Source organism: Phyllostomus discolor, chromosome 2 (assembly GCF_004126475.2).
Source record: "Phyllostomus discolor isolate MPI-MPIP mPhyDis1 chromosome 2, mPhyDis1.pri.v3, whole genome shotgun sequence".
Lineage (NCBI taxonomy): Eukaryota > Metazoa > Chordata > Mammalia > Chiroptera > Phyllostomidae > Phyllostomus > Phyllostomus discolor.
The window spans coordinates 116,442,213-116,465,566 of record NC_040904.2 but is presented as its reverse complement, the minus strand read 5'-3'; the positions used below and the strand labels follow the sequence as shown (position 1 = coordinate 116,465,566).

The window sequence follows — 23,354 nt, the reverse complement described above, 5'->3', positions numbered from 1 at the left end:
TTGTTGTTGGGTCTTTCTTTGGTGGGTCCTTCCCTCCGGCTCATTGACTGAGGGTCACTCTGCCCACCACTCCTTATATGCTGTTGTGCAGGTGCAGACAGGTTATGTCTGTCTGAGGTTATGAGGCTTCTCTCTTGCTCTTGTTCAGTTGTTTGTTCTGGGTAATTTCTCTACTGTTTAGTTGTAATTCCAGATAGGTCCTGGGTGGAGGTTAGTGTGGCTTCCACTCCTCTACCTTCTTCCTTTATTATCTGTTGGTGGTTCCTTTTTTGTGGGTTCTCTCTTCCAGCAGGTATGTTGTTGTTCACAGCTCCCCCCTACTCTTTTATGTGATCAGTTGGACAGGAAGGCAAAATGAAGGCAGCAGGAGTATATTCTGTGAGATTTAAAGTACCAACACATATAGAAGAGATAGGAGGTGCTTTGGATAAGTATAGTGTTAACTCTGATATTTTATCCAACTATCCATTTTTTGTAAAGGGTACAAAAGAGATAAGGCTCTTGTTAGATGGAGAAAGGATTGTGAGCTGAATGCAGAAAACTGAGGTCTTGTGGGAGGTGAGATTATGAGATACAGTGAGAGTAAAGGATAGAAAGTGTGTGTTCTGTGCGAGAGAATAAAGTTACCCTAACCACAACAATAATAAAGCTCTGGAAGATAATGAAATGGGCTAAGATAGAGGAGGGGTGCTGTCTAGTATTTAAAATTATATGGAACAGCAATTATTTACAATAATAACAATAACAACAATAATATGACAGGAACTATATGATTTGAATAACAAAAATGGGAAGTACATGACCTAGAGTAGTGTGCTTTTGGAGCACAAGTAAAATGAAAGAAGGAAAATTAAAATACAGTATGAAAGAACAAGGAAAACCAGTCAAACAGTGCAATTAAATGAACTAATAAAACGAAGAAAGCTAAACAGAAAGAAGAGAAATTTTAAAAAATACTAATAAAGTAAAAGAAGTAAAAATAATGAAAAAGTAATAATACAAATAAACAATAACATGTAAGTTCTCTGGAACGGCAAAGTGAAATTGTCTCAGTTTCTCATTTCCTGCTAACGCCTTGTGTTCTCTCTGGTTCTGTCTCTGGACCTTTCACAGCTCCATGTCCTTCTGTTTCACTTGGGGAAAAAAAAAGGAAAACAATGCTTCCTGCTGGCTTTAAAACTGTCAGGCGAGTTCTGATCTTCCTGGGTGCTGTAGGCTAAGAGGGGTTGGGCTTCACTTTTCTCCCTTCCTATGGTTTTGTGAAGATGGGGGCCAGGTCTGGGTCACAATTTTCACAGTTGCATAGCCTCCAGCACAGGTCCCTCATTCTCTGCTGTGTCCCCACTGCCCGTGTGCACCAGGACGGTGCCATCAATCCACCAGTTGTGCCATCCTTGAGGTGCACTAATTAGGGGCAGCTCACGCGCCACCTTTTCCCTCTTTACTGTCCTAGGTGCTAGACACTCTCAGAGTCTTTTCAGGGTAGTTCAGTTCCCCCATTGAGGTAAGTCTTTTGGGGGACTTCTAAGTCCCCTAGCCCTGCCACTCTCCTCTGCCTGGGGGTGGGGGGCGGTGAAGGGGTGCCTCCTCCTTCCTCTTAGCACCCAGGCTGCCCAGGCTGAAACAGGGGCAGCTGTGGTTGTGGCTGTGGCTGTGGCTGCTGTGGGGGGCAGCCACTGTGGGAGGCAGGCACTGCAGGAGACTTACTTAAATAGCAACCGAGAGCCTTTTTTGAATAAAATCCTCCTGTTTAAGCCTGCCACTCTTAACAAGCACCCAGCCTCTCACACAGCCCAACTTTCCAACTAGACCAGAGACTATCTGGGTCAGGGTCCATCATTTCCCAACTCTTATCTTTTCTCCAGGCATCACCCGGCTCCCCAACTTCTCTGGTAATGATCCAGGCAGCATCCACAGTCTCAGTGGGTGATTTCTCCCCCTGTGCATCTCCCACTTTGTCTTTATTCCCCCACAGCAACTTCAGGCATCCGGGTCCATCCTGGTGCTGCTCTGTCCTCCCTGTTTGGCAGGGGAAGGAGAGGTTGATTTGGCTCTTGTCTAAAGAATCCTGTGGCAGGCCCGGCAGGCCCAGCAGGCACCGGGCCAGAGGCTGCAGCAGCCCTGGTGTCCGCATAGGTCCCAGGGACCTTAACATCCCAATGCAATCTCCTTGCCATCTGTTTTTCAATGTCCTCTACAATTTTGGCCTCCAACTTCCATATATGCTGGGATTCCTTTGGCTGTTCCTCAGAAGATCAGCTAGGTGTTCTACCTGTGCGCACACCTACCTCGCTGCCATCTTCCAACTCCCTAAGTTAATATTTTTATCTTTTTCAAATAAATACCCAGAAGTGGGATTGCTGTATCAATGTTAGTTCTAGTTTTAACTTTTTCAGAAACCTCCATACCCTTTTCCATAGTGGCTGCACCAAATGACATTCCAACCAACAGTGTGCACAGGGTTTTCTTTTTTTCTAACATCCTCATCAATATGTGTTATATTTTTGTCCTTATTGGTAACAGCCATTCTAATGGGTATGAGGTGATATCTCTGTGGTTCTTACTTGAATTTCCCTGGTGACTAGTGATGCTGAACACCTTTTCATGTACCTGTTGGCCATTTAATATCTTCTTTGAAAAATGTCTGTTTAGATTCTCTGCTCATTTTTTAATCAGATTGTTTGGGTTTTTGCTATTGAGTTGTATTAGTTCTTTATATATTTTGTATGTTAGCCCCTTACATGATTTGTTTCCATTCAGTAGATAGCCTTTTCATTTTGTTGATTATCTCCTTTGCTGTACAGAAGCTTCTTAGTTTGATGTAGTCCCACTTGTTTGTTTTTGCCTTTGGTGTGCTCCTGTAGCTTTTAACCATGGCAGGATATGAACATACTTTATAATGATATTAATCTCCATTTCAAGTTTGTTCCTGTATTCTCAGCAATTGTATTGTTTTGGAAATTTGATCAAGTCAGTAATGTCCTTTATTTGCCTGTTTTTAATTTATATAACAGGGTAAAATCCTTTACAAAGTTCGATGGAAAGGATATACATCAGATGATGATACCTGGGAGCCTGAGGTTCATCTTGAGGACTGTAAAGAAGTTCTTCTTGAATTTAGGAAGAAAGTTGTGGATAACAAAGCTAAACCAGTCAAGAAAGAGATTCAGGTATCATTTTTTATCTCATACTGTTTTTAGTACAATAAGTTTGTAAAGTTTACTTAGTATAGAGAATGTAGCAAAGAATTTATAAATAATAGTAAAATATATACTACTCTTATTGCCAATTCTATGTAGCCAGTTAGGTCTCACAAAATGCTTTCACTGAGTTTCGCAAGACTCTTCTTTCTGTAGCCAGCCTGTGGTTGCAGTTCATGAAAAAGTATAATTTAGATGTGTTAATATTTTCCTTTAACTTAAGAGTAAGATAAATATAGGGGAAAAGGCATGTATAAACTGTCCATGATGTAAGCATCTTGTTTTTGTGTACCTCAGGAGTATTTTGTGTGCCATTCGCATTACTGCTACAGATAAAGTGCATACTTTTGTATTTAATCTGCATTATTTAACATATTTCTTATGTGTGCTTTTTCTGCTAATTAAAATAAAACAATGATTAGATCATGTTATGAAATGATAAATCTTAATCTATTTTAGATTATCCACAGGTTTGATTATCCAGGTCTTTTGTTTTTCTCTTCAGTTTCCAATTTAATTTTTAGCTACTTTCTTGCTTTTTGTAGCTCTTCCTAATGATAAGGAAGGATAACAAGATTGAAGGAACTCACAGAAGTTAAATTTTCTCATCAGCAATTTGGAAAAAGGTTTGATGGTGGGCTAGAGAGGGATAATGTTAAAACTACCACACAAATTTGGTTTAAGGGTTTTCTTCTTTTGATTTGTTCACTCTTTTATTCTTGATTCCCTTATTCTACAAATAATTGAATTGACTTTATTTATCAATCTTGGAAGAAGTTCCTAATTTACTTTACAATGAAATTTCATTTATAGCTTCTATTTATAAACTGAGCCAATTCTGACTCAACCTCTTGCTTCTGAGTTTTTGTTTTTATAGAATAATTTTTTTTAATCCTAGCCAGAAGTTCTTGGACTTAGAACTATATAATGAAAATTGATACAAGAAACAGATTTTTATTGAAGTTATTAAGGACTGAATAGTCATTCCTTCTCTCTCTACAATTTGAGTTTTCAACCACATTTTAAAAAATACTTAGTATCTTTTAAATGACTAAAACAATATTAGGACCCAGTTTTAACTGTGTTTAGTGTTAATAATAATAGCAGCAACATCAGAGGCAGATTTTATTTACTGAACACTTGTACTATGTATGCACAAATACTAAGTCCGCACTTTATATGGATTCAGATGAGAAACCGAGGCTTAGATAAGAAACTAACCCAAGTTCACAGGTTAGTAATGATAGAGCTAGGCAACCGCACTCTTAACCACTGTAGTTGACTTTTGGTTTGGGCTATAGCTTGAAATCCATTTAGAGAAGTAGAATATCAGTGTTTTAAAATTATGCTTTCACGGCAGGGCCTTTAATAAAAATGGCCTTAAGTTACTAAGCAAAATGCTCGGTATTTTAAAAATGTTTACAAAGGAGAAACCCCTTACAAAATGAGTTCAGGTTAAAGGAAAAACTTTTTTCCCCAAATTTTTTACTATAGTTGTACTTCACTTTTCTAGAATGGATGCCTACTCTCTCCTTCCCTACTTCTTCCCCTCAAAACTCACACAAACACAAATGCACATGTTTTAATAAGTGATTTGGTTCATATTACTTCTAAAATTTAGACTTTGTGACTGAAGTCTTCCTAAGGTGTATTTCTCAATGTCTTGCCTTATTAGCAACACATTGCTGAAACTTCTCCCATGAAGTGTTGTCTTACAGAAACCTGGCTTTCTCATCCCTTTATTTGCCTTTACCAAGCCTCAAGTGAAACCCAACAGCAACTCTCTTTCTTGATTTAAAATTATTTATGATGACAAGTGTGTTTGAGGTATCGTTTTAAGCTTAAAAAATCCTTGTCCTAATTTTAGAAAGATACTTCTCTACTTCATCATTTTGTAAGCAGTCCTTCCTATTTCCAAAGTAATTTTAAATTCCAGGCACTATTAACATTTTGAATCTTTTTAAGACTAAAGTGATGCGGACCCCAGCTTGTGGGGTCTGCGACATTGTGGATGAGATACAAGACATTCACATGGACCTACCAAGTTCTGTGGAGGAAAAGGGCGAGCATGGCTTTTCTCTCAAGGGGAGAAAAAGCCGCAGCCCTTGCAGTGACTGACCTTTATTGGGTTTCTGGGCACATTACATGATGGTCCTCATTTACTATGCACAGGTTGGCTTTAGGTGGTTACCTTTTACAGAAAACAAAGGAGAGGATGCTGCTAATCACATCATAGAAGAAGGATATTTACAAATGAAAAGGGAAAAGTGGTTGGACCAGTTACACTTGTCCTTGGAAGGTTTAGCATGGATTTTAGGAAGCTACTTTGCAGTAAATATTTGCTGCCTCAATTCAGGGTGAGGCAGTTTTAGCAAAAGCAAGTCTCATAGCGGCCTAGGTACATTGCAGGCCTGATTCCCCACGGGAGAACCTATCTGTGGGTATGGGTCCTGTGCATCTCCAAGTGGGTGCTGGACCCACACCACAAAGAATGGTCTCCTACACTAAAGTCTCAATTCCTGTCTCAGGTTTGCCTTCTCATGGCTTGTCATTCATAAAGTATTCCTGTGTTTACATTGCTAATGACTTTTTGGCCTAATTGTTGAGGTAGTATCAGTGAACAAGCATATTGCAAAACTGTATCTGGTTCCTAACCTGCTAGTTTTGCCATTTATAAGCTTCTGTGATTCTTTGTAGATAGAGAAATAGATTGTTAGTAGGAGAAAACTGCTTTGTTCATCTCTTTGTGCTCATATAAGCAGCATATGTGCTGCTTATGAAAATTGTGATATTTCCCAGGCCCCAAAGTTTTTGTCTTGTGAGGTTTTACCATAGTAACCTCTGTAAGAATACTTGATTGGTTGCTTTTTCTCCTTAATTCTAGGAGCACTACTTGCTTAGAACTTAGAAAGCATACAAGAAGTTAGAAGTGTTTTCTGAAAGTAACTCAGAAGTGGTTGTTAATGCTATTTACCAGAAAATACACATGATGCAGAAATGGTATTTGTTTATTAAAATATTTTATCATTTAGCATTTGAATAGATTATTATCTTTTTGCTGATTAAAAAAAATTTTAATCCTAATCCGAGGAAGTTTTTTATTGATTTCAGAGAGAGGGGAAGGGATGGGGGGGTGATAGAGAGATGTGAGAGAGAAATAGGTGATCAGTTGTTGTTGGCATGCACCCCAACAGGGGATCAAACCCTGTAACCTTTTGGTGTATGGGACAATGCTCTAACCAGCTCAGCCACCCAGCTAGGGCTTGAGGTTCTTAACATTCATGTGTGATGCAGCCCTTCATTTTTAATGGCCTGAAAGTGTACAAATTAGATAGTTACTGGCCTGCCTCACACTTCAATGGCTGTTATGTGTACAGGTTCACACAGGTGAACCTCTACTATCACAGCAACATTGTACTGTTTTTACCTTTTTGAGGGTTTTTTCCTACCTTTTTAGACAGAGCTTGTTTTTTAATACACATAGAATATCTTATATGAGCCATATAAATGGCTCATTAAATATGACCATTTAAATGGTCATAATTACACAAAGATAGGTAACATCCAGCTTTTATTTTTGAGGTTCCTTGCAGGTTGTACACATGGTTTTAAGGGTAGTACCATATATTGAGGATTTTGCTTTCTGCTTTTCTTTGAAAATAATTTTTATCAACATTTTCTAACTAGCGAACAAATGTTTTTATTATGAAATAATCACCTGCATACTTACTTCTCAGCTAAGAGATTAGTTTTGCCTTAATTTTAAAATTTGAGAATAGGTTTTTTGTTTGGTTGATTTAGGGGTAGCTTTCTGAAATACTTCTGTTTTGTTTGTTAAAGTGTAGCTGTAGAATAATTATTATATATACCCTTTTAATGTAAAATGAATTAGAATTTGCACATCCAAATAAGCATTATTTTGAAGAGTATACATTTTGTGAAGTAAACATCTGTTGCAATAGTGTCATGGCCCAAAATGGTTTTTAATTTTTTCTTTTAGAATTGTCTTCATTAGAACATACAATGTTGTATAAGAAACCAGTTTCTAGTGACACCACCTGTTTTACTCAAGATAGTTCTCAAAAAAAGTGGTAATGGTTCTGAGAGCATGAGAGTGTACTGCCAGAGGCTCATGGTTTCCAGAGGAGATGACCCTGGCATGTCTGTGTTGTGCATTTCACAAATGTGTCATCAGGCACTCTTGTCACCACACTCTCGTATACTGTATCGCTGAAGATCCCCATAGACCAAGGTGTCATGTAACCACATTGGCATGATTTGCCGGGTCAGCCCCAGTCTGTCTGCTGACTTGGTATAATTACTGGTAGAGCCCCATTTTATTTTCAGAGTTGTCTTCATTTGAATAATAACTAATAGGCTTATTTTACTGATGAGACTATTAAAATGAGTAATAAGGCAGGTTGCAAGTATACTAAAAGTGCTCAGGCTTGTGGCATGTGATTTTAAAATCTTTGTTGTGATTGTTTTATACTTTTTATTTGTTACTACTTTTTATTTTTATCCTTTCCCAGGGACATTTTTTTCATGCTTTCAGAGAGAGAGAAGAAGAGGGAGAGAGAGAAACACTGACATGAGAGAGAATCATCAGTCAGTTGCCTCTCATATGCACCCAGACCAGGGACCATAAGCACCTGGACCAGGATTGAACCTGCAGCCGAGGCATGTGCAGTGACTGGGACTTGAACCTGCAACCCTTTGGTTGCAGGACAATGCTTCATACAGCTGAGCAACATCAACCAGGACTATAGTTATTTTAAAGTGAACACTAATAGATCAATATTTCTATTATCTGGTAATGTGTGACAGCAGACAATAATGCTATGAGGTAGATGGCAGCAAATCTTTATGTCCTAATTTCAGTGAATCTGGCTAAGGATTCCAGGTCTGGATCACCCAGGGAGCAAACCTACCAATTCATCTAAAAAACAGCTAACTGATTTTTTCAAATAGAGTATTTTGGTGCCTAAAATCTAGCTGCTACATTTATAAACTAGTCAAATCAACTTGTTTTATATTTAAAACCTTCAGGTTGTAACTCTCTTGGAATAAACTAATGACTAAAGAAAAGTCATTTTTCAGAGATACTTGCTAAGGAGCCAGCATTCAAGCTTCTCCCAGATGACTGAGGAAGAGTTAGAAGGACCAGAAGATTACAAGTGACCCTGCCACCCTATTGTGTGATAGCCACAGCAGACACCAAATGGGGCAGGAAACACTGCCGGGTGACAGGGACAAAGCTGAGAGAGTGGATAAGGTGTAGAATGGCTATGACAGCAAGGAGGCTGATCTTATTTCTGTGGAGGCTACATTTTAAAGTTGGTGAATGGAAACTCCCCAGAGGACTTTCTTTCTTTATACAGTTTAGGATTTTCAGAATTTTAGAATTCTTTTAAGTTGTTTACCCAATAAAAGGGATAACACCAGCCTCATTTGCTAATCATTTCATGTTCATTCATCTAAAAGTCCAGCTATAATGTGTGTCCATCACTAGGCACACAGAAAAAGGTGTGAGGTATGTCTTCACAGAACTCAGGACAGGGTGGGGAGGTGTTGAAGCAGGGACATATGTTCTCAGGTAGCTGTGTGTGCTGTGAAGAGTCAAACAGAAAGGAGTGACCAACTTTCTGAGATGAACATGAAAGTTACAGAGGATTTGTCCTGAGCCCTTAAAAATGAGGAGTTTGCCCTGATTGGTGTGGCTCAGTTGGTTGGGCATTGTCCCACAAACTGAAAGGTCACTGGTTCAATTCCTGATGAGAGTACATGCCTGGGTTGCCAGTTGGGATGTTTCTCTCTCTCTCATTGATGTTTCTCTCCCTCTCTTTGTCTCTCCATTCCCCTCTCTCTAAAAATAAATAAAATCTTTTTTAAAATTGATGAATTCAAGGGACCTTAGGAGGTGAGACAGGGACAAACCAACAGAGTTTGTGCAGAAGCACCTGCCTTACGAATGGTGGGAAGAGCTAAAGGGTTACATGGGAATGAAGCATAAGGGAAGCCGGGGAAGTTGGTGTGCAGCTTGGGTCCAAGCTGACCATTGGAACATTAGAAAAAAACAGTAGAAATTTGAGGGAAGTTATATCATGAGATTGATGTTTCAGAAAGGTGATTTTAAAAGAATTTTATTAAGGACAGTTTGAACATCTAAAAATGGACAGGGTGGTATCATAAGGCTATACTATCATCACCGCATCTATCAGTACTTTGACATTCTTTTTCCTCTTTGCTTCTCACCCTCCCTTTTGATTTGCTGGAGTATTGTAAAGGAAATTCTGGATGTCATATTGCTGCCCCTTGAAATACTTCAGTATGTAAAAGGAATTGTTAAAACACCCACTATATTATTATCATACCAAGAAGTTTATACTTAGTTCTTAGTACCTTCTAATATCTAATAATATGTTCAGTTTCCTCCTGTTGTTTCAAAACAAAAACATTTTTTGTTGAATTAATTGAATTGGGATTTGAGAAAGGCCTACACATTGTATATTATTGATAAACTCTAAAATCTTTCCTAATATGCAATTATTTCTACCCCTAACCCTCCCATCATTTTTCCCCATGCTGTTTATTGATGAAGAAACCACATTTTTTTGTAGAATTTCCTATATTCTGGGTTTGACTGAGTGTGTTGTCTTTTAATATGTTTCTCTATCCCCCCTATTTCTATAAGCTGGTAGCTAGACATGGAAGGATGACTGTGTTCAGGTTTAGTTAGTTTTTTCAGGGAAAGTCATAATTGGTGTTATGCACCCCAACCTATTAGAAAGCACATAACGTCTAGTTAACTCTCACAGTGAGGTTGAGGTGATCAGTGAGATTAGGTATTTTCCATCTGCTCCATTATTGGGGTGCTCCTAATATTTGATGTGTAGATTTTAGGAGCCATTGATGATCATTGCCTAGAACCATTAATTCATTAGAGGTTGGAAAATAGTAATTTCCTAATTCTTTCATCCCTTCTGCCTTTATTAGCAGGGATATAATTGATTCTGGAATGGGGAGAGACTGCCAAAAGGGAGAGGTAAGAAACTGAATTCAGGTAGTATAGGTTGGAGCACTGATTCCATATTCCACAGGGTTTCGTGACTGATCTGAAGTAGGAGGGGAAATGGAGTCAAAGATAACTAAGATTACATGTCTGGGAACCTAGATAAATGATGGTGTATTTAGGGAATGGGTCCAGTTTTGAACACATTACTTACTTGTCATTTCATGAAGATGTCAAGTCTCCAACTAGAAATACAGGCCTGAGTTAAAGAAAAAGGCATGGGCTGGGAATTGGTATAGGATGCAAGATAGTTCTTGTTATTACTATTTTCCAAGTCATAATCTGATGGACTGTATTTTTAAAAAATCAGTTTTATAATTCTTCTTTTAAAATATTTTTGAAGTAATATTAATCATACACCTGGCAAGATTAAATTTAGTCCTCCTTTCCCCCCCTCCTTTTCCCTTTATCATTGCAGAAAATGTAAGTAAAACCAGGATATTTAATTCTTCAAGTTTGGAAATAAGATCAACACCAGTCCTTAGCAGCATGCTTTTCAAGGGGATGGACTGCAGTGTAAACGCTTTAGGACAGAGGATAAAATGAGAAAGTAGAAGTCATTCAGTACTCTTACAGAAATTACTTACAGCAGAGGGATAGCTGTAAGGTGAGGAGACGATAACTTCAGAGCACATTGCAGACTTTCTTGAATTCCTCAGCATGTGTCTCTTAACTACAGAGACATCATCAGGGAAATTCAGATTCCTCACTGTGACACATCATTAGTGTTATATCAGCAACACTGTTATCTGATGTGCAGCTAACACATTGCTGCATTCAGTAGGGCTTCCCCATTGTTCCTGAAAGTCCTTTATTGCTTTCTGTCATGCAGGGGGCTTCATCTCATATCTTTCTAGTTTCCTATTTTCTAGATATTCATAACCTTTTATCTTTCATGACATGGACAGTTTTTATGAGTCTAGGCCAGTTGTTTCTAGAAAGTTATTCAAATTGGAATTAGATGAATGCTTATTAATGTTAAATCACAAATAAACTGTATTTTTAAAAAATTGGAATTAGATGATTTGTTTCCTCATGATTAGATTCAGTATCATGTGCATTAATTACATCAAGATATGTCAGTTTCTAATTTATTATTACATATATTATAAATTATATGATAGCAAGGCCCATTTTTCTCCCTTTTTAAAAATACCTTTTACTTTTAAAATAATAAGTAACCTGATAATAAATAATCTAATAACAAGTAATCTTTGAAACTGAGAACTTCTTGTTCCCCAATAACCTTCTCACCCCTTGATTTTAAAATACTTGTATGATTCATGCCTCAATTAGTTATTACTGTGGTGGTTGTAAAATATTGATTTTTCTAATTCTTTTATTCTGTATTTTTCAGTCTGTGTCTATAAAGGGCCACTCCTCCCTCTCCCTTCGTGTCCATATTATACTCATGGACCCTTTTGTCAATGCATTATGTCCATTACTGTTGTTACTTGCCTTAATGCTAAAATCGTTCCGCATTTATCTAGTGGGTTCCAGAATGGTTCCAAATTTACCTTCAAGCCACCTCCTGCATCTTTTTGATATTCTCTTGTTGCTTTTGAGCACATCATTGCTTTCTGGCAGAGGTGTTTCAGTATTGCCATGAACTTCTCTGCTCCAGCCTGGTTCTCTTTAGGAGGGAAGAGGTTTTAGAAACGAAGATGTACTAACTGCTGCTAGGATACCATTATTTCTAAGCCCAAAGTAGAACTAAAGGAAAAAGTACACATTTGTTCAGTCCATTGCTACAGGGGCTTCTTGTCATTCTCATTGGTCATCATACTAGCTTCCTTTTTATATCCTGAGAACACTGGTTCCCATCAGCTCTATTTGTACTGACTTCTCCGTACTACAATGATTAGAAATTAGCTTCGGATTTGCTACACCACTTCTTGTAAAATTCCAAATTTATATGCAAGTTTGCTGTACTTACAAGATTCACTGGGGGTGTTTAGTATCAAAGTTACTTGGATTAATTCTTTTGTTTTTCTTCTCTGTGGTTATATTATCAATTTGATAAATAGGTGCATTTATTTGTTAATTAGTATCTCTTTTCTCCCTGCCTTCCAGGCTCTCCATATCTAATTTGAAGTAAGTTTATCCTTGAACAGTATGGGATTGAACTGCACAGGTCCACCTATATACAGATTTTTTCAGTAAATATACCACAATCCCAGCCCTCCATATTCTCATATTCCTCATTTGCAGATTCAACCATGGGAGTCTGTGGATGTAAGAACCTACTATGTTTATATTGGAACTATGCCATTTTATATAAGGGAGTTGAGCATGCATGGAGCTTTGTATCTGTGGCTATTGGTGGGGGGGCGCAGTCCTGAAACCAGTCCCCCACAGCTGTAAAATCTTGGGGGATTCAAAGTTATACTCAGATTTTCAAGTGTGCAGGGCTTGTTGCCCCTAACTCCTGCATTGTTCAAGGATCAACTGTATGTAATAAATCAGTTGCAGAGGTGAGATTTGGGTGCCATCTTTACTCATTCCATATACAATAGTGAAGTTTAACAGCAAGTTTATGGACATTTTGGAACCCAAAAACTTTTTTTTTTTAGTTTAGTGAGCCTGATATTTCCTCAATACTTTTATTTATTTATTTATTTATTTATTTATTTTATTTAAATCATTGTTCAAATACAGTTTTCTCCTTTTTACTCCCAATCCAGCCCTCCCTCCCACAGAACCCAAAAACTTAAAAAAAAAAAAAAAAAAAATCCTTTGTGTTTGGATTGGCAACTACTTTTTTTTTTTTTTTTTTTAATGATAACCAAGACAGTCTGTATAAATTAGTTACTTGGTGATTTGGGGAATTTTGTAATTCAAACCATTTACAACCCTATCCCCCCCAACACCACCATACATAAGACAGTTACTATTTTCATATCTGCTTTCTTAAATTGAAGCTCTTCATCAGTAACACCTATTTGCTAAATCAGAGATCTAGGTAATATTAAACATCTTCTGTTTAGGTAAGTAATTTTAAGGAGTTGAAAAACTTCTAGGGAGGAAAAAAACATTTCTACCAGATATTGTCAGTACTACTTTTCAAAACCTTTCAAATTACTATGTTAATGAGTATTTAAATTTTTTCTGTTTTATAGAGACTATCCTTAAATAATGACATATTTGAGGCAAACTCTGATAGCGATCAGCAGAGTGAGACAAAAGAAGATACTTCTCCAAAAAAGAAAAAGAAAAAATTAAGGCAGAGAGAAGAGAAAAGCCCTGATGATCTGAAGAAGAAAAAAGCAAAGACTGGTAAACTAAAAGAGAAATCGAAGCCAGACCTGGAGAGCTTTGAAATTTCAGTTTTTGATTTAAGGACAAAGAAAAGAATTTCTGAAGCCAAAGAAGAATTAAAGGAATCCAAAAAGCCCAAAAAGGATGATATAAAAGAAACTAAGGAATTAAAGAAAGTTAAAAAGGGTGAAATAAGAGATTTTAAAAGTAAAATAAAAGAAGATTTCAAAGAAAACAGAAAAACAAAAAAAGACAAATGTGTTGAATTTCCGTTGGAATCTGAATCAGGTGTACTCAGTGACCCTCCCTTTCATGAGGGGGACAGTGAAGATGTACAGCCTGACAACAGAGAAGAGAAACTGAAGATTAAAAGTGGAAAAGACAAAGCAGGGCCAGATGGAGCTCAAGACGTTGTTCTAGATAAACAGCTGGATGGCTCTGGGAGTGCTGATGAGGATGCTGATGTCAGAGGAAAGAGAAACAAAAAGAAACCCAGAAAGGCCGAGGAACTTAAAGAAAGCAAAAAGCTAGAAAACAAGAACCTTTCTTTAGAGAAGAAAAATGCACATAAAAAGCAACGGAATCAAGACAAAAGCAGAAATACCACAGAATCGGATAATCTGACACATGCATCTTCCTATACACAGAAGAGCTCAAGGCTGGGTGAGGAAGAGAGGGGCCTCCTATCCACTGACTTGGCCAGGGAAGTAAGTACTAGGGGGGTTGTTTGAAGAACTCTGTGTTAAAATCTTATAAGGAATGTTCCTGTCCAGCTAGCTCTCCTTTGAATAGTCAGAGTTTCACAAATAATAAGAAAACAGTAGAATTATAAGAACAGTTTTTCTGCCATTAAGTCTTTTCTTGTAAAAATATATTTAATAGCTTATCCCCTTATTGTAAAAATTGTTTTAAATGGGTTTTCAAAGTGGAAACATTTTCCACATTATGAAAATATTCATATATGTATTGATACATGCACTATTTATCAAGCACTATAAAAACAGTAATTTTTATCCATTATTTTCAGTTTTGTAGATTTATCTTAAAGAAATCATTTTCAAGGGAGAAAGAGCTCTGTAGACATAGATATTTATAGTAGTATTATCATCGCATAAATTAATCACCAGTCTAACTGTTTAGCCATGAGGGAAATGTAGAGGATACCCGCCAGCAGTATCCATCTCGGCTGCAGATGTTCGTCAAAACACGAGAAAAACATACACAGAGACAACCAGGTCCTGTGGGGGAATAGGGACAAAATGGCCACCCTCTCTCTAGTGGGGAGTGCCCCATGTCCATACCCAAGCAGATTTTTATTGAGAAAACAGACTTAGTTTGTGGATTCACAGTCTGGCAGAAAAGATCAAAAGATGTAGGCAACTTACAAAGGTGGGGACAGAACCCCTGCTGTGATTCTGGCCAAGGTTTGTGGTCTTTAACATATGAAAGGCTACGGATTCCAAAGGTTTCCTGCCTGTGCCTTTAAATTCCAAGTTAGTAACATCCTCCAGCAAACAGATCTCACAGGATTTTGCATATTCTATGTCCCAGGCCTGATTACCCCGGGGGGCCCACCGTTTCTGGTCTGGGCTGCACCACCCCTGCAGGCAGATGACAGAGGCGGGAGGAGGGGGGAGGCAGGGGTTGATGTCGATCACCCCTTCATATCCATAGCCCTGTGAGTTTCTTCCCTAGGCATTCCCATGTGATCATGTCTATTTTAGCTTCATTCTCTTTCTTAGAGAATTGTTACCCGCCATTGACTGCCGATCATACAAAAGGGAAGCCAGGCATTAGAACAGGCAGTGTTCATGCCAGGGAAATAAGATTTGTCTCCTCAGTGGCTCGTGGTCCAGAGGTCTTTCACTTAACCTAAGTCACGGGGGGGTTATAGCTTCCTGAGACCAGGCAGGGCGGTCCCCAACAGGGAAATAGTTAAAAAAATGTTGCATCAACTTGAGACCTATTATATATCCATGGAAATATTAATTATGAGGTCAGTATAGCCAAAATAAAAGAATTTACAAAATTTTATGAACACGTTCATATAAAAATGTCTATGCAATGTAAATTTTTTAAAAGAATTTTAAACAACAAAACTGTCAGCAAAATTAGCTGAGAAGGCAGAATGTGCATAAATAAAAGGTCATGTTTGCTTAATAGGACTGTAGGATAACATTTTTGGGAATTTTCTTTATTTTTAAAGATTGTATTTACATTTTAGAGGGAGAAGAGGAAGAAGAAAGAGAGGGAGAGAAACATTAGTCAGTTGCTTCTCTTGTTCCCACAGTCGGGGGCCTGGCCCACACCTAAGCATGTGTCCTGGCTAGGAATCAAACTGGCAAACTTGAAGTTTGTGGGGTGATGCCCAACCCACTGAGCCACACCAGTCAGAGCTGGAATTTTCTTTATTTTTAGTAATAAATTCTTAACAGAGAGTTCAGGAAATTGGTATTGGGTTTTTAATTTGATGTTTTATAAATTATGTCTTCTTCCTAAGATTTTATTTGTTTTTTAGACAGAGGGGAAGGGAAAGAGAAAGGGAGAGAAACATCAATGTGTGGTTGCCTCTTGCATACTCTCCACTGGTTACCCAGTGTGCAACCCAGGCATGTGCCCTAACTGGGAATTGAACCAGCAACCCTTTGGTTTGCAGGCTGGTGCTCAATCCAGGCTGAGCCACACCAGCCAGGGCTATAAATTATAGGTGAATAAAAATCTCAATTGAGTGGTCAGGTGCCATGGCACACAAAGGTGTCAGATGGTAGCAGCTCTTATTTTTTGGGTCTTACATGTGTTTCTTTCAGGAAAAAGAGACCAAAAAAAATGAACCCAAAGAAAAATACCAGAAAAGGCATGATTTAGACAAGGAAGAAAAAGGCCGCAAAGAGCCAAAAGGATTAAAGAGTGAGTGTTAATACCATTTACCATTGCCATCTTTTATTCAAGGAATTTAATGTACTGTGAAACAGTCTCTCTTCTAACCTGCAATGTCACTGAACTGGTAAATTTCTTTCTTTTTTTAAGATTTTCTTTTTTTTAAGATTTTATTTACTTACTTTTAGAGAAAGGGGAAGGGAGGGAGAAAGAGAGAGAGACATTGTTGCACAAGAGAAAAATCAATTGGTTGCTTCTCGCACATGCTGAACTGGGGACCTGGCCTACAACCTAGACATGTGCCCTGACTGGGAATCAAACCAGCTACTTTTCAGTTTATACGACGACACCCTACTTACTGAGCCATGCCAGTCAGGGCTAATTATTATTTTCTTTAATCATTTATTGTTTTTCAATTAAAGTTGACATATAGTATTTTATTAGTGTCAGGTGTAGTGATTAGACCTTACATAACCCACTAGTGATCATCCCAATAAATCTTGTATGTATGCGACACCATATATAAGTTATTAGAATATTATTACTCCCTATGCTGTACTTTACATCCGTATGACTATGTAACAACCAATTTGTACTTCTTAATGCCTTTACCTTTTTCACCCATTACCCCCATCTGGCAACCTTCAAAATGTTCTCTATATCTATGTCTGTTCTGCCTCTTCATTTATTTTGTTTTTTATATTCAATTGTTGATAGATATGTATGTATTATCATTTTATTGTTTGTATTTTTGATCTTTTATTATCTTCCCTTGAAGAAGACCCTTTAAAATTTTATGTAGTAGTTTGGTGGTAACAAACTCCTTTAACTTTTTCTTGTCTGGGATGCTCTTTATTTGTCTTTCCTTTCTAAATGATAGCTTTGCTAGGTAGAATAGTCTTGGTTGTAGGTCCTAGCTTTTTATCACTTTGAATATTTCTTGCCACTCCCTTGTGTCCTGCATAGTTCCTGTTAAGAATCTACCTGACAGTCTTATGGGAGCTCCCTTGTTAGGTAACCAGCTGCTATTCCTTTGATACATTAAAGGATTCTCTCTTTGTCTTTAACCTTTAGTGTTTTAATTACAGTGTTTCTTGGCTTGGGCCTCTTTGTGTTCATCTTATCTGGGACTGTATGCACTTCGTGGACTTGTTGATTTCCTTACCAGGTTAGGAAATTTTCCATCATTATTTCTTCAGATAGATTTTCAATTTCTTGTTCTCTCTCTTCTCCTTCCAGCAACCCTATGATGCAAATGTTGATACACTTAAAGTTGTCCCAGAGGCTCTTAATACAATTTTCATATTTTTGGATTCTTTTTTCTTTTTACTGTTCAAATTGGGTTTTTTGCTTTCTTATATTCCAAATCACTGACTTGATTCTTGGCTTCATCCACTCTACTCTTGATTCTTTATAAATTGTTCTTTATTTCAACTAGTGTAACCTTTTCTCACTGGATTTTTTAAAGTATATTTTATTGATTATGCTATTACAGTTGTCCCATTTTTTTCTCTCTTATTCCCCTCCACCTTGCACCCTTCTCCCACCGGCATACCCACCTCCGCCGCCCCCTTAGTTCATGTTCATGTGTTGTACATATAAGTTCTTTGGCTTTTCCATTTCCTGTGCTATTCTTAACCTCCCTCTAACTTTTACCTACTATTTATGGTGATTATTCCCTGTACTGTTTCCCCCATTCTCTTCCACCTCTTTCCTAGCTGAAAACCCTCCATGTGATCTCCGTTTTTGTGATTCTGTTCCTGTTCTGATTGCTTAGTTTTTTTGTTTTTTTCTAGATTCAGTTGTTGAAAGTTGTGAGTTTATTGTTGTTTTACTGTCCATATTTTTTTTTACTACATGTATTTTTTATCTTTTTCTTAGGTGAGTCCCTTTAACATTAAATATAATAAGGGCCTGGTGATGATGAACTCCTTTAACTATACCTTCTTTTAGAAGCACTTTATCTGCCATTCTATTCCAAACAATAGCTTTGCTGGATAGAGTAATCTTGGACGTGTAGGTCCTTGCCTTTCATAACTTGGAGTACTTCTTTCCAGTCCATTCTTGCCTGTAAGATTTCTTTTGAGAAATCAGCTGATAGTCTTAGAGGAACTCCTTTGTAGATAACCCTCTCCTTTCCTCTTGCTGCTTTTAAGATTCTCTCCTCATCTTTAATCTTGGGTAATTTAATTATGATGTGTCTTGGTGTGTCCTTCCTTGGGTCCAACTTCTTTGGGACTCTAATAAGCTTCCTGGACTTCCTGGAAGTCTATGTTCTTCGCCAGATTGGGGAAGTTTTCCTTCATTATTTGTTCAAATAAATTTTTAATTTCTTTCTATTCCTTTTGTTCTTTTGGCACCCCTGTGATTCAGATGTTGGAATGTTTAAAGTTGTCCCAGAGGTTCCTAAGCCTCTCCTCATTTTTTGGAATTCCTGTTTTCTTCATTCTATTCTGGTTGAATGTTTATTTCTTCCTTATGCTCCAAGTTGTTGATTTGAGTCCCACTTTCCTTCCCATCACTGTTGTTTCCCTATATATTTTTCTTTATTTTACTTTGAATAGCCTTCATTTATTCCTCTATTTTGAGTCCATACTCAATCATTTCTGTGAGTATCCTGATTACCACTGTTTTGAACTCTGCATCTAATAACTTGTCTATCCTACATCACTTAGTTGTATTTTTGGGAGTTTTACCTCTACTTTTTTTTAAAAAGATTTTATTTATTTATTTTTAGAGCGAGGCTAAGGGAAAGAGAAAGAAAAAGGGAGAAACATCAATGTGTGGTTGCCCCTCACGTGTCCCCTACTGGAGGACCTCGCCTGCAACCCAGGCATGTGCCCTGACTGGGAATCAAACTGGTGACCCTTTGGTTCGCAGGCCAGCACTCAATCCACTGTGCCATACCATTAAGGGCTTATTTTTGGAGTTTTGATCTGTTCTTTCATTTGCGCCATATTTCTTTGTCTCAGTGCACCTTTTACATTGTCAGGAGCACAGCCTTAGGTATTTGCCAGGGCGGGTCAACACACATCACTGTGTTATGGCACTGTCTGTGGGGGAGGGATCAGAAAGGAACTCTGCACTTTGCTACCTTGCCCACCCGGTCCTCCAGGTACCACCTTGCCATACATTCTTTCTGTCTTTGCTGCCCATCTCCGCCCCTCTACTAGTCTGAGTGAATGTTTCTCCTTTAATTCCTTGGTTGTCGGACTTCCATACAGTTCAATTTTCTGTCAGTTCCGTTTGCTGTTTTTTGTTTTTATGTTTGTTGTCCTTCTTTTGGTTCTGCGAGGAGGTACAGTGTATTACCTACACCTCCATCTTGGCTGGAAGTCCCTTACTAGAATTTTTTTTTTATGCTCTTGAGGTCCTCACTAAGTTCCTTGAGCAGCCTTATAGCCAGTGTTTTGAACTCTGCATCTAGCAGATTGCTTGTTTCCTTTTCATTTAGTTGTTTTTCTGGAGATTTCTCCTATACTTTCATTGGGACCTGTTTCTTCGTTTCTGTGTTTTGGTTGTTTTTCTGTGTTTGTTCCTATGTGTTATTTAGGGCTGCTGTGTCTCCCAGACTTGGAAGAATGGCCTTGTGTATGTAGTATGTGTCCTGTAAAGCTAATGGCATATCCAGCACGGATGTTGGCATCCAGCTGATGTGCCAATCACCCAAGCTGGATGCTACGGGTGTGCCCCTGTGTGGGCTGTGTGCACTGTCTATTGTAGTTGAGCCTTGATTACTACTGGAGTCACTGGGAGGGATTGACCCCCAGGCTGATTTGCTGCAAGAACCACATGCAGCTACAGAGAGGAGTTGCTATGCCAGAGTCAACCGTATGGAGCAGGACTTGCATCAGTGGGGCTTTGGTGTACCCTGAGTCTGTTCCTTGAGTGTGTCATTCATGGAAGTGGTAGGGTTGTAATGCAGTGTGGTATGAAGCTGTCCACTGGGTGCACTGACTCTGGGGCCTCCCAGGAGATGCAAGGTAAGCCACTGCCTATGACCTGCCTGGGGATACCTGGCTTGAGCTACAGAGTGATCTTCGTATGGTTGCTACGTTTACTGGGCTTGCAGGTACCCATGAAAGGCCAAGGTGTGAACCATGGCCTGCTGATACAGTGCCAGACCTGGGGTCACTTAGCAAGAGGTATGGGGTACGCAGAGGCCAGATGGTACTTGTTTGAGGGATTTTAGGGAAGTCTAAAGAATGAGGCAAGAGAGACCATTTGTATGGAAAGCCACTAGAAATAGCTTGGGTGGATCTTGCAAGTTGGGTGGGGAGGGGTCTCAGGGAATCACCAGGACATAGTGAGTGATGCCTAGGTTAATGAAGACTCAGGTATGGTGCCCATCTGCCATCTCTGTGGGAGCAGGGCTAAGAACAGGAACAGTGGCCTCTGCTAGCACTTCTGTGTCAGAAAGTTGCCTCCCCCACCTCTCACTCTGATGCCAGACAATGCAGTTCTTCCCCATATGTCCCTAGTGCCTTTCAAGCTGCTCCCCCAGTGCCAGAGCTCAAAGCAAGTGATTCCATGTAAGTCCCTGCGCAGGCCCAGTAAGAGGAAAATCTGGGACTCCAGAAGTCCTTCATCTCACTCAGCCACAATTCCTACTGGTTTTTATAGCCAGAACTTGTGAAGACTTCTCTTCCTGACTGTAGAATCCTAGACTGAGAGACTTGGTATGGGGCTGGGACCTCTTCCTCCTCAAGTGGGGGCCTCTGCAATTGAGATAATTCCTCTCAATTTTTATCCACTACATGTAGGTATGGGATCAGTCTGTTCTGCATTTCCTCCCCTCCTAGCAGTCTTGATGTGGCTGCTGCTTTAAATCCCTACTTGTTGGACTTCCATTTAGCTAGATTTCAGGCAGTTCTGAATGATGATTGTTCTGTAGTGTAACTATAAATTTGCTGTGTTTATGGGAGGATTCAAGTACCATGTTTACCTATGTCACCCTATTGACTAAAAAGTTCCAGGAACACCTCAAAACTTAAAAACTTCATTCACTGGGCAGTTTAGAACCATGGGCTGCTTTTGTTTCACCAGTTATTTTATTTTAATTTTTTTAAAGAAAGGTTTTATTTATTTTTAGAGAGAGGAGAAGGGAGAAAGAGAGAAAAACATTGATCTATTGCTTCTCGCATGCCCCCTACTGGCAACCTGGCCCACAACCCAGGCATGTGCTCTGACTGGGAATCGAACCGGCAACCTTTCTGTTCACAGGCTAGTGCTCAGTCCACTGAACCACACCAGCCAGGGCTATCTTAGTTTATTATTTAACAGCTTCAGTTGTTTGTAACATTTTCTCCTCCTGCTCACCTTGTTTTCTGTCCTTTTGTTTATCACGGTGGAATAATTAGAAACAGGAAGTTAGCTGTGGCAGAAAAGTGAATGGTAAATACCAGATGAGGCAAACTATTGTTTTACTGTGTTTATTGTTTTTAGCTCTGTGTCAGTTATACAAACATAATGTTGAATATTCATTTTGGATTATGTTAATATATACCATAACACTTGCACTACTGGGACAAGTAATTTATAAAATATCCCTCATCACAGTGTTTGAATAGGCCTCAGAGGGTATTTTAGTTTATGCATGTTTGCATGGAAACAGTAATTCCTAAAGATAGATTGTTCCTCCAGGTTTTCTCCCAAAAGCTATATGTAACTAAGGTAGTATTTTCTGCCTTTATGCCTTGTCTAGGACTTCAGACTAAGTAGCTGCAGAATGGAAGCTAGTAAAGATCAATTATTGTTTTCATGGCTCATGCACTAAGTGACTATAATTGCTCCTTCAAAGAGTGATTGAAGATTCAAAATATTGTATAATTGGAGTAGGTAATTAATTCTTTCTTCCCCCTACTGTCTTATTTGTCACTGTCAGGTACATTTTTACTGTGAACATACTGTCTTAAACAACTGCTTATTCTATTTATAAGGATATTTACTGGGAGTCCGATTTTCAGTATCCTCTGCTAATAACACCGACTAGCTATATACCCAGAGTTTATAATAGAGTTCTTTCTAATTATGTTTTGTTCTGCTGCTTTTTGGGGTTATTATATCAGATCTAGTACTTAGCCAGTCTTCTTTTCACTTTCAATGGAGTTTCACAGGCATCAGGTAGTTTACTAGGTACACTGTCAGCATGCTGGCGTGTATACCCTACTATTTTCCAGTCACCCCCAAGATCGTCTGTGTACAAGATTAGCTTCAGGATACAGTTGTAGGCAGTTGTCCTAGTAGAACAGCTGATGGCATGTCTGGGATTGTTCTGTCTTCAGTAGGCCTTTGTGGAAACTAAGAGTGATTCACAACACTAGGATCAGCCATTCCTGTTGGACAGAAACCCTTTCGAAACATAGAGCAGCCAGTAGAAAGATCAGTTGAAACCTCTTAATGGCTTTGATCTGGTCATGCTTTACAACCACAGAAGATATTAGTAAAAGTTAAGAATATGTCTGTTTTGGTTCCTAGCCAGGTAGCTCAGCTGGTTAGAGTGTCGTCCCATTATGCTAAGGTTGTGCGTTCAGTGCCAGGCCACAGCACATGGAAGAATCAACTGATGAATACATAAGTAAGTGAACAACAAATCTCTCCCCCCACCACCTCTCCCCCACCGTCCTCTCCCCCTATTCCCCCTTACCTCCTACTTTGTTGCTCACTCTTTAAAAAAAAAATCAAAAAAAAATTTTTTAAAACGATGCCCTGGCTGGGCAGCTGAGTTGATTAGAATATCATCCTAAACACCAAAAAGCTGTGAGTTCAGTCCCCAGTTGGGGCACATACGGGAAGCAAGCAGTTGATGTTTTTCTCTCACATTGATGTTTCTGTTTTCCCTCTTCATTCCTCACTCTAAAATCAATAAAAACCTATCCTTAGGTAAGAATTAAAAAAAGAAAAAGAAAGGAAATACCTGTTTCTTTAATACAAACCCAGATTTTCTT

The 23,354-nt window shown here is 38.6% G+C and overlaps 1 protein-coding gene and 1 long non-coding RNA gene across 2 annotated transcripts in view; both read left to right on the top strand.

Annotated features, from left to right (window-relative positions):
• Positions 1 to 23,354, top strand: part of MPHOSPH8 (M-phase phosphoprotein 8) — an 82,322-nt gene that overhangs the window by 34,130 nt on the left and 24,838 nt on the right. Inside the window, exons 2-4 of the mRNA XM_028531791.2 lie at positions 3,015 to 3,170; positions 13,392 to 14,237; positions 16,338 to 16,437. Coding sequence (XP_028387592.1) covers positions 3,015 to 3,170; positions 13,392 to 14,237; positions 16,338 to 16,437 — 1,102 coding nt within the window. The remainder of the gene's footprint in view (positions 1 to 3,014; positions 3,171 to 13,391; positions 14,238 to 16,337; positions 16,438 to 23,354) is intronic.
• LOC118498946 lies at positions 14,244 to 15,604 on the top strand. The gene is made up of 2 exons (XR_004901437.1): positions 14,244 to 14,683; positions 15,458 to 15,604. It is a non-coding gene; the product is annotated as an uncharacterized LOC118498946 (long non-coding RNA).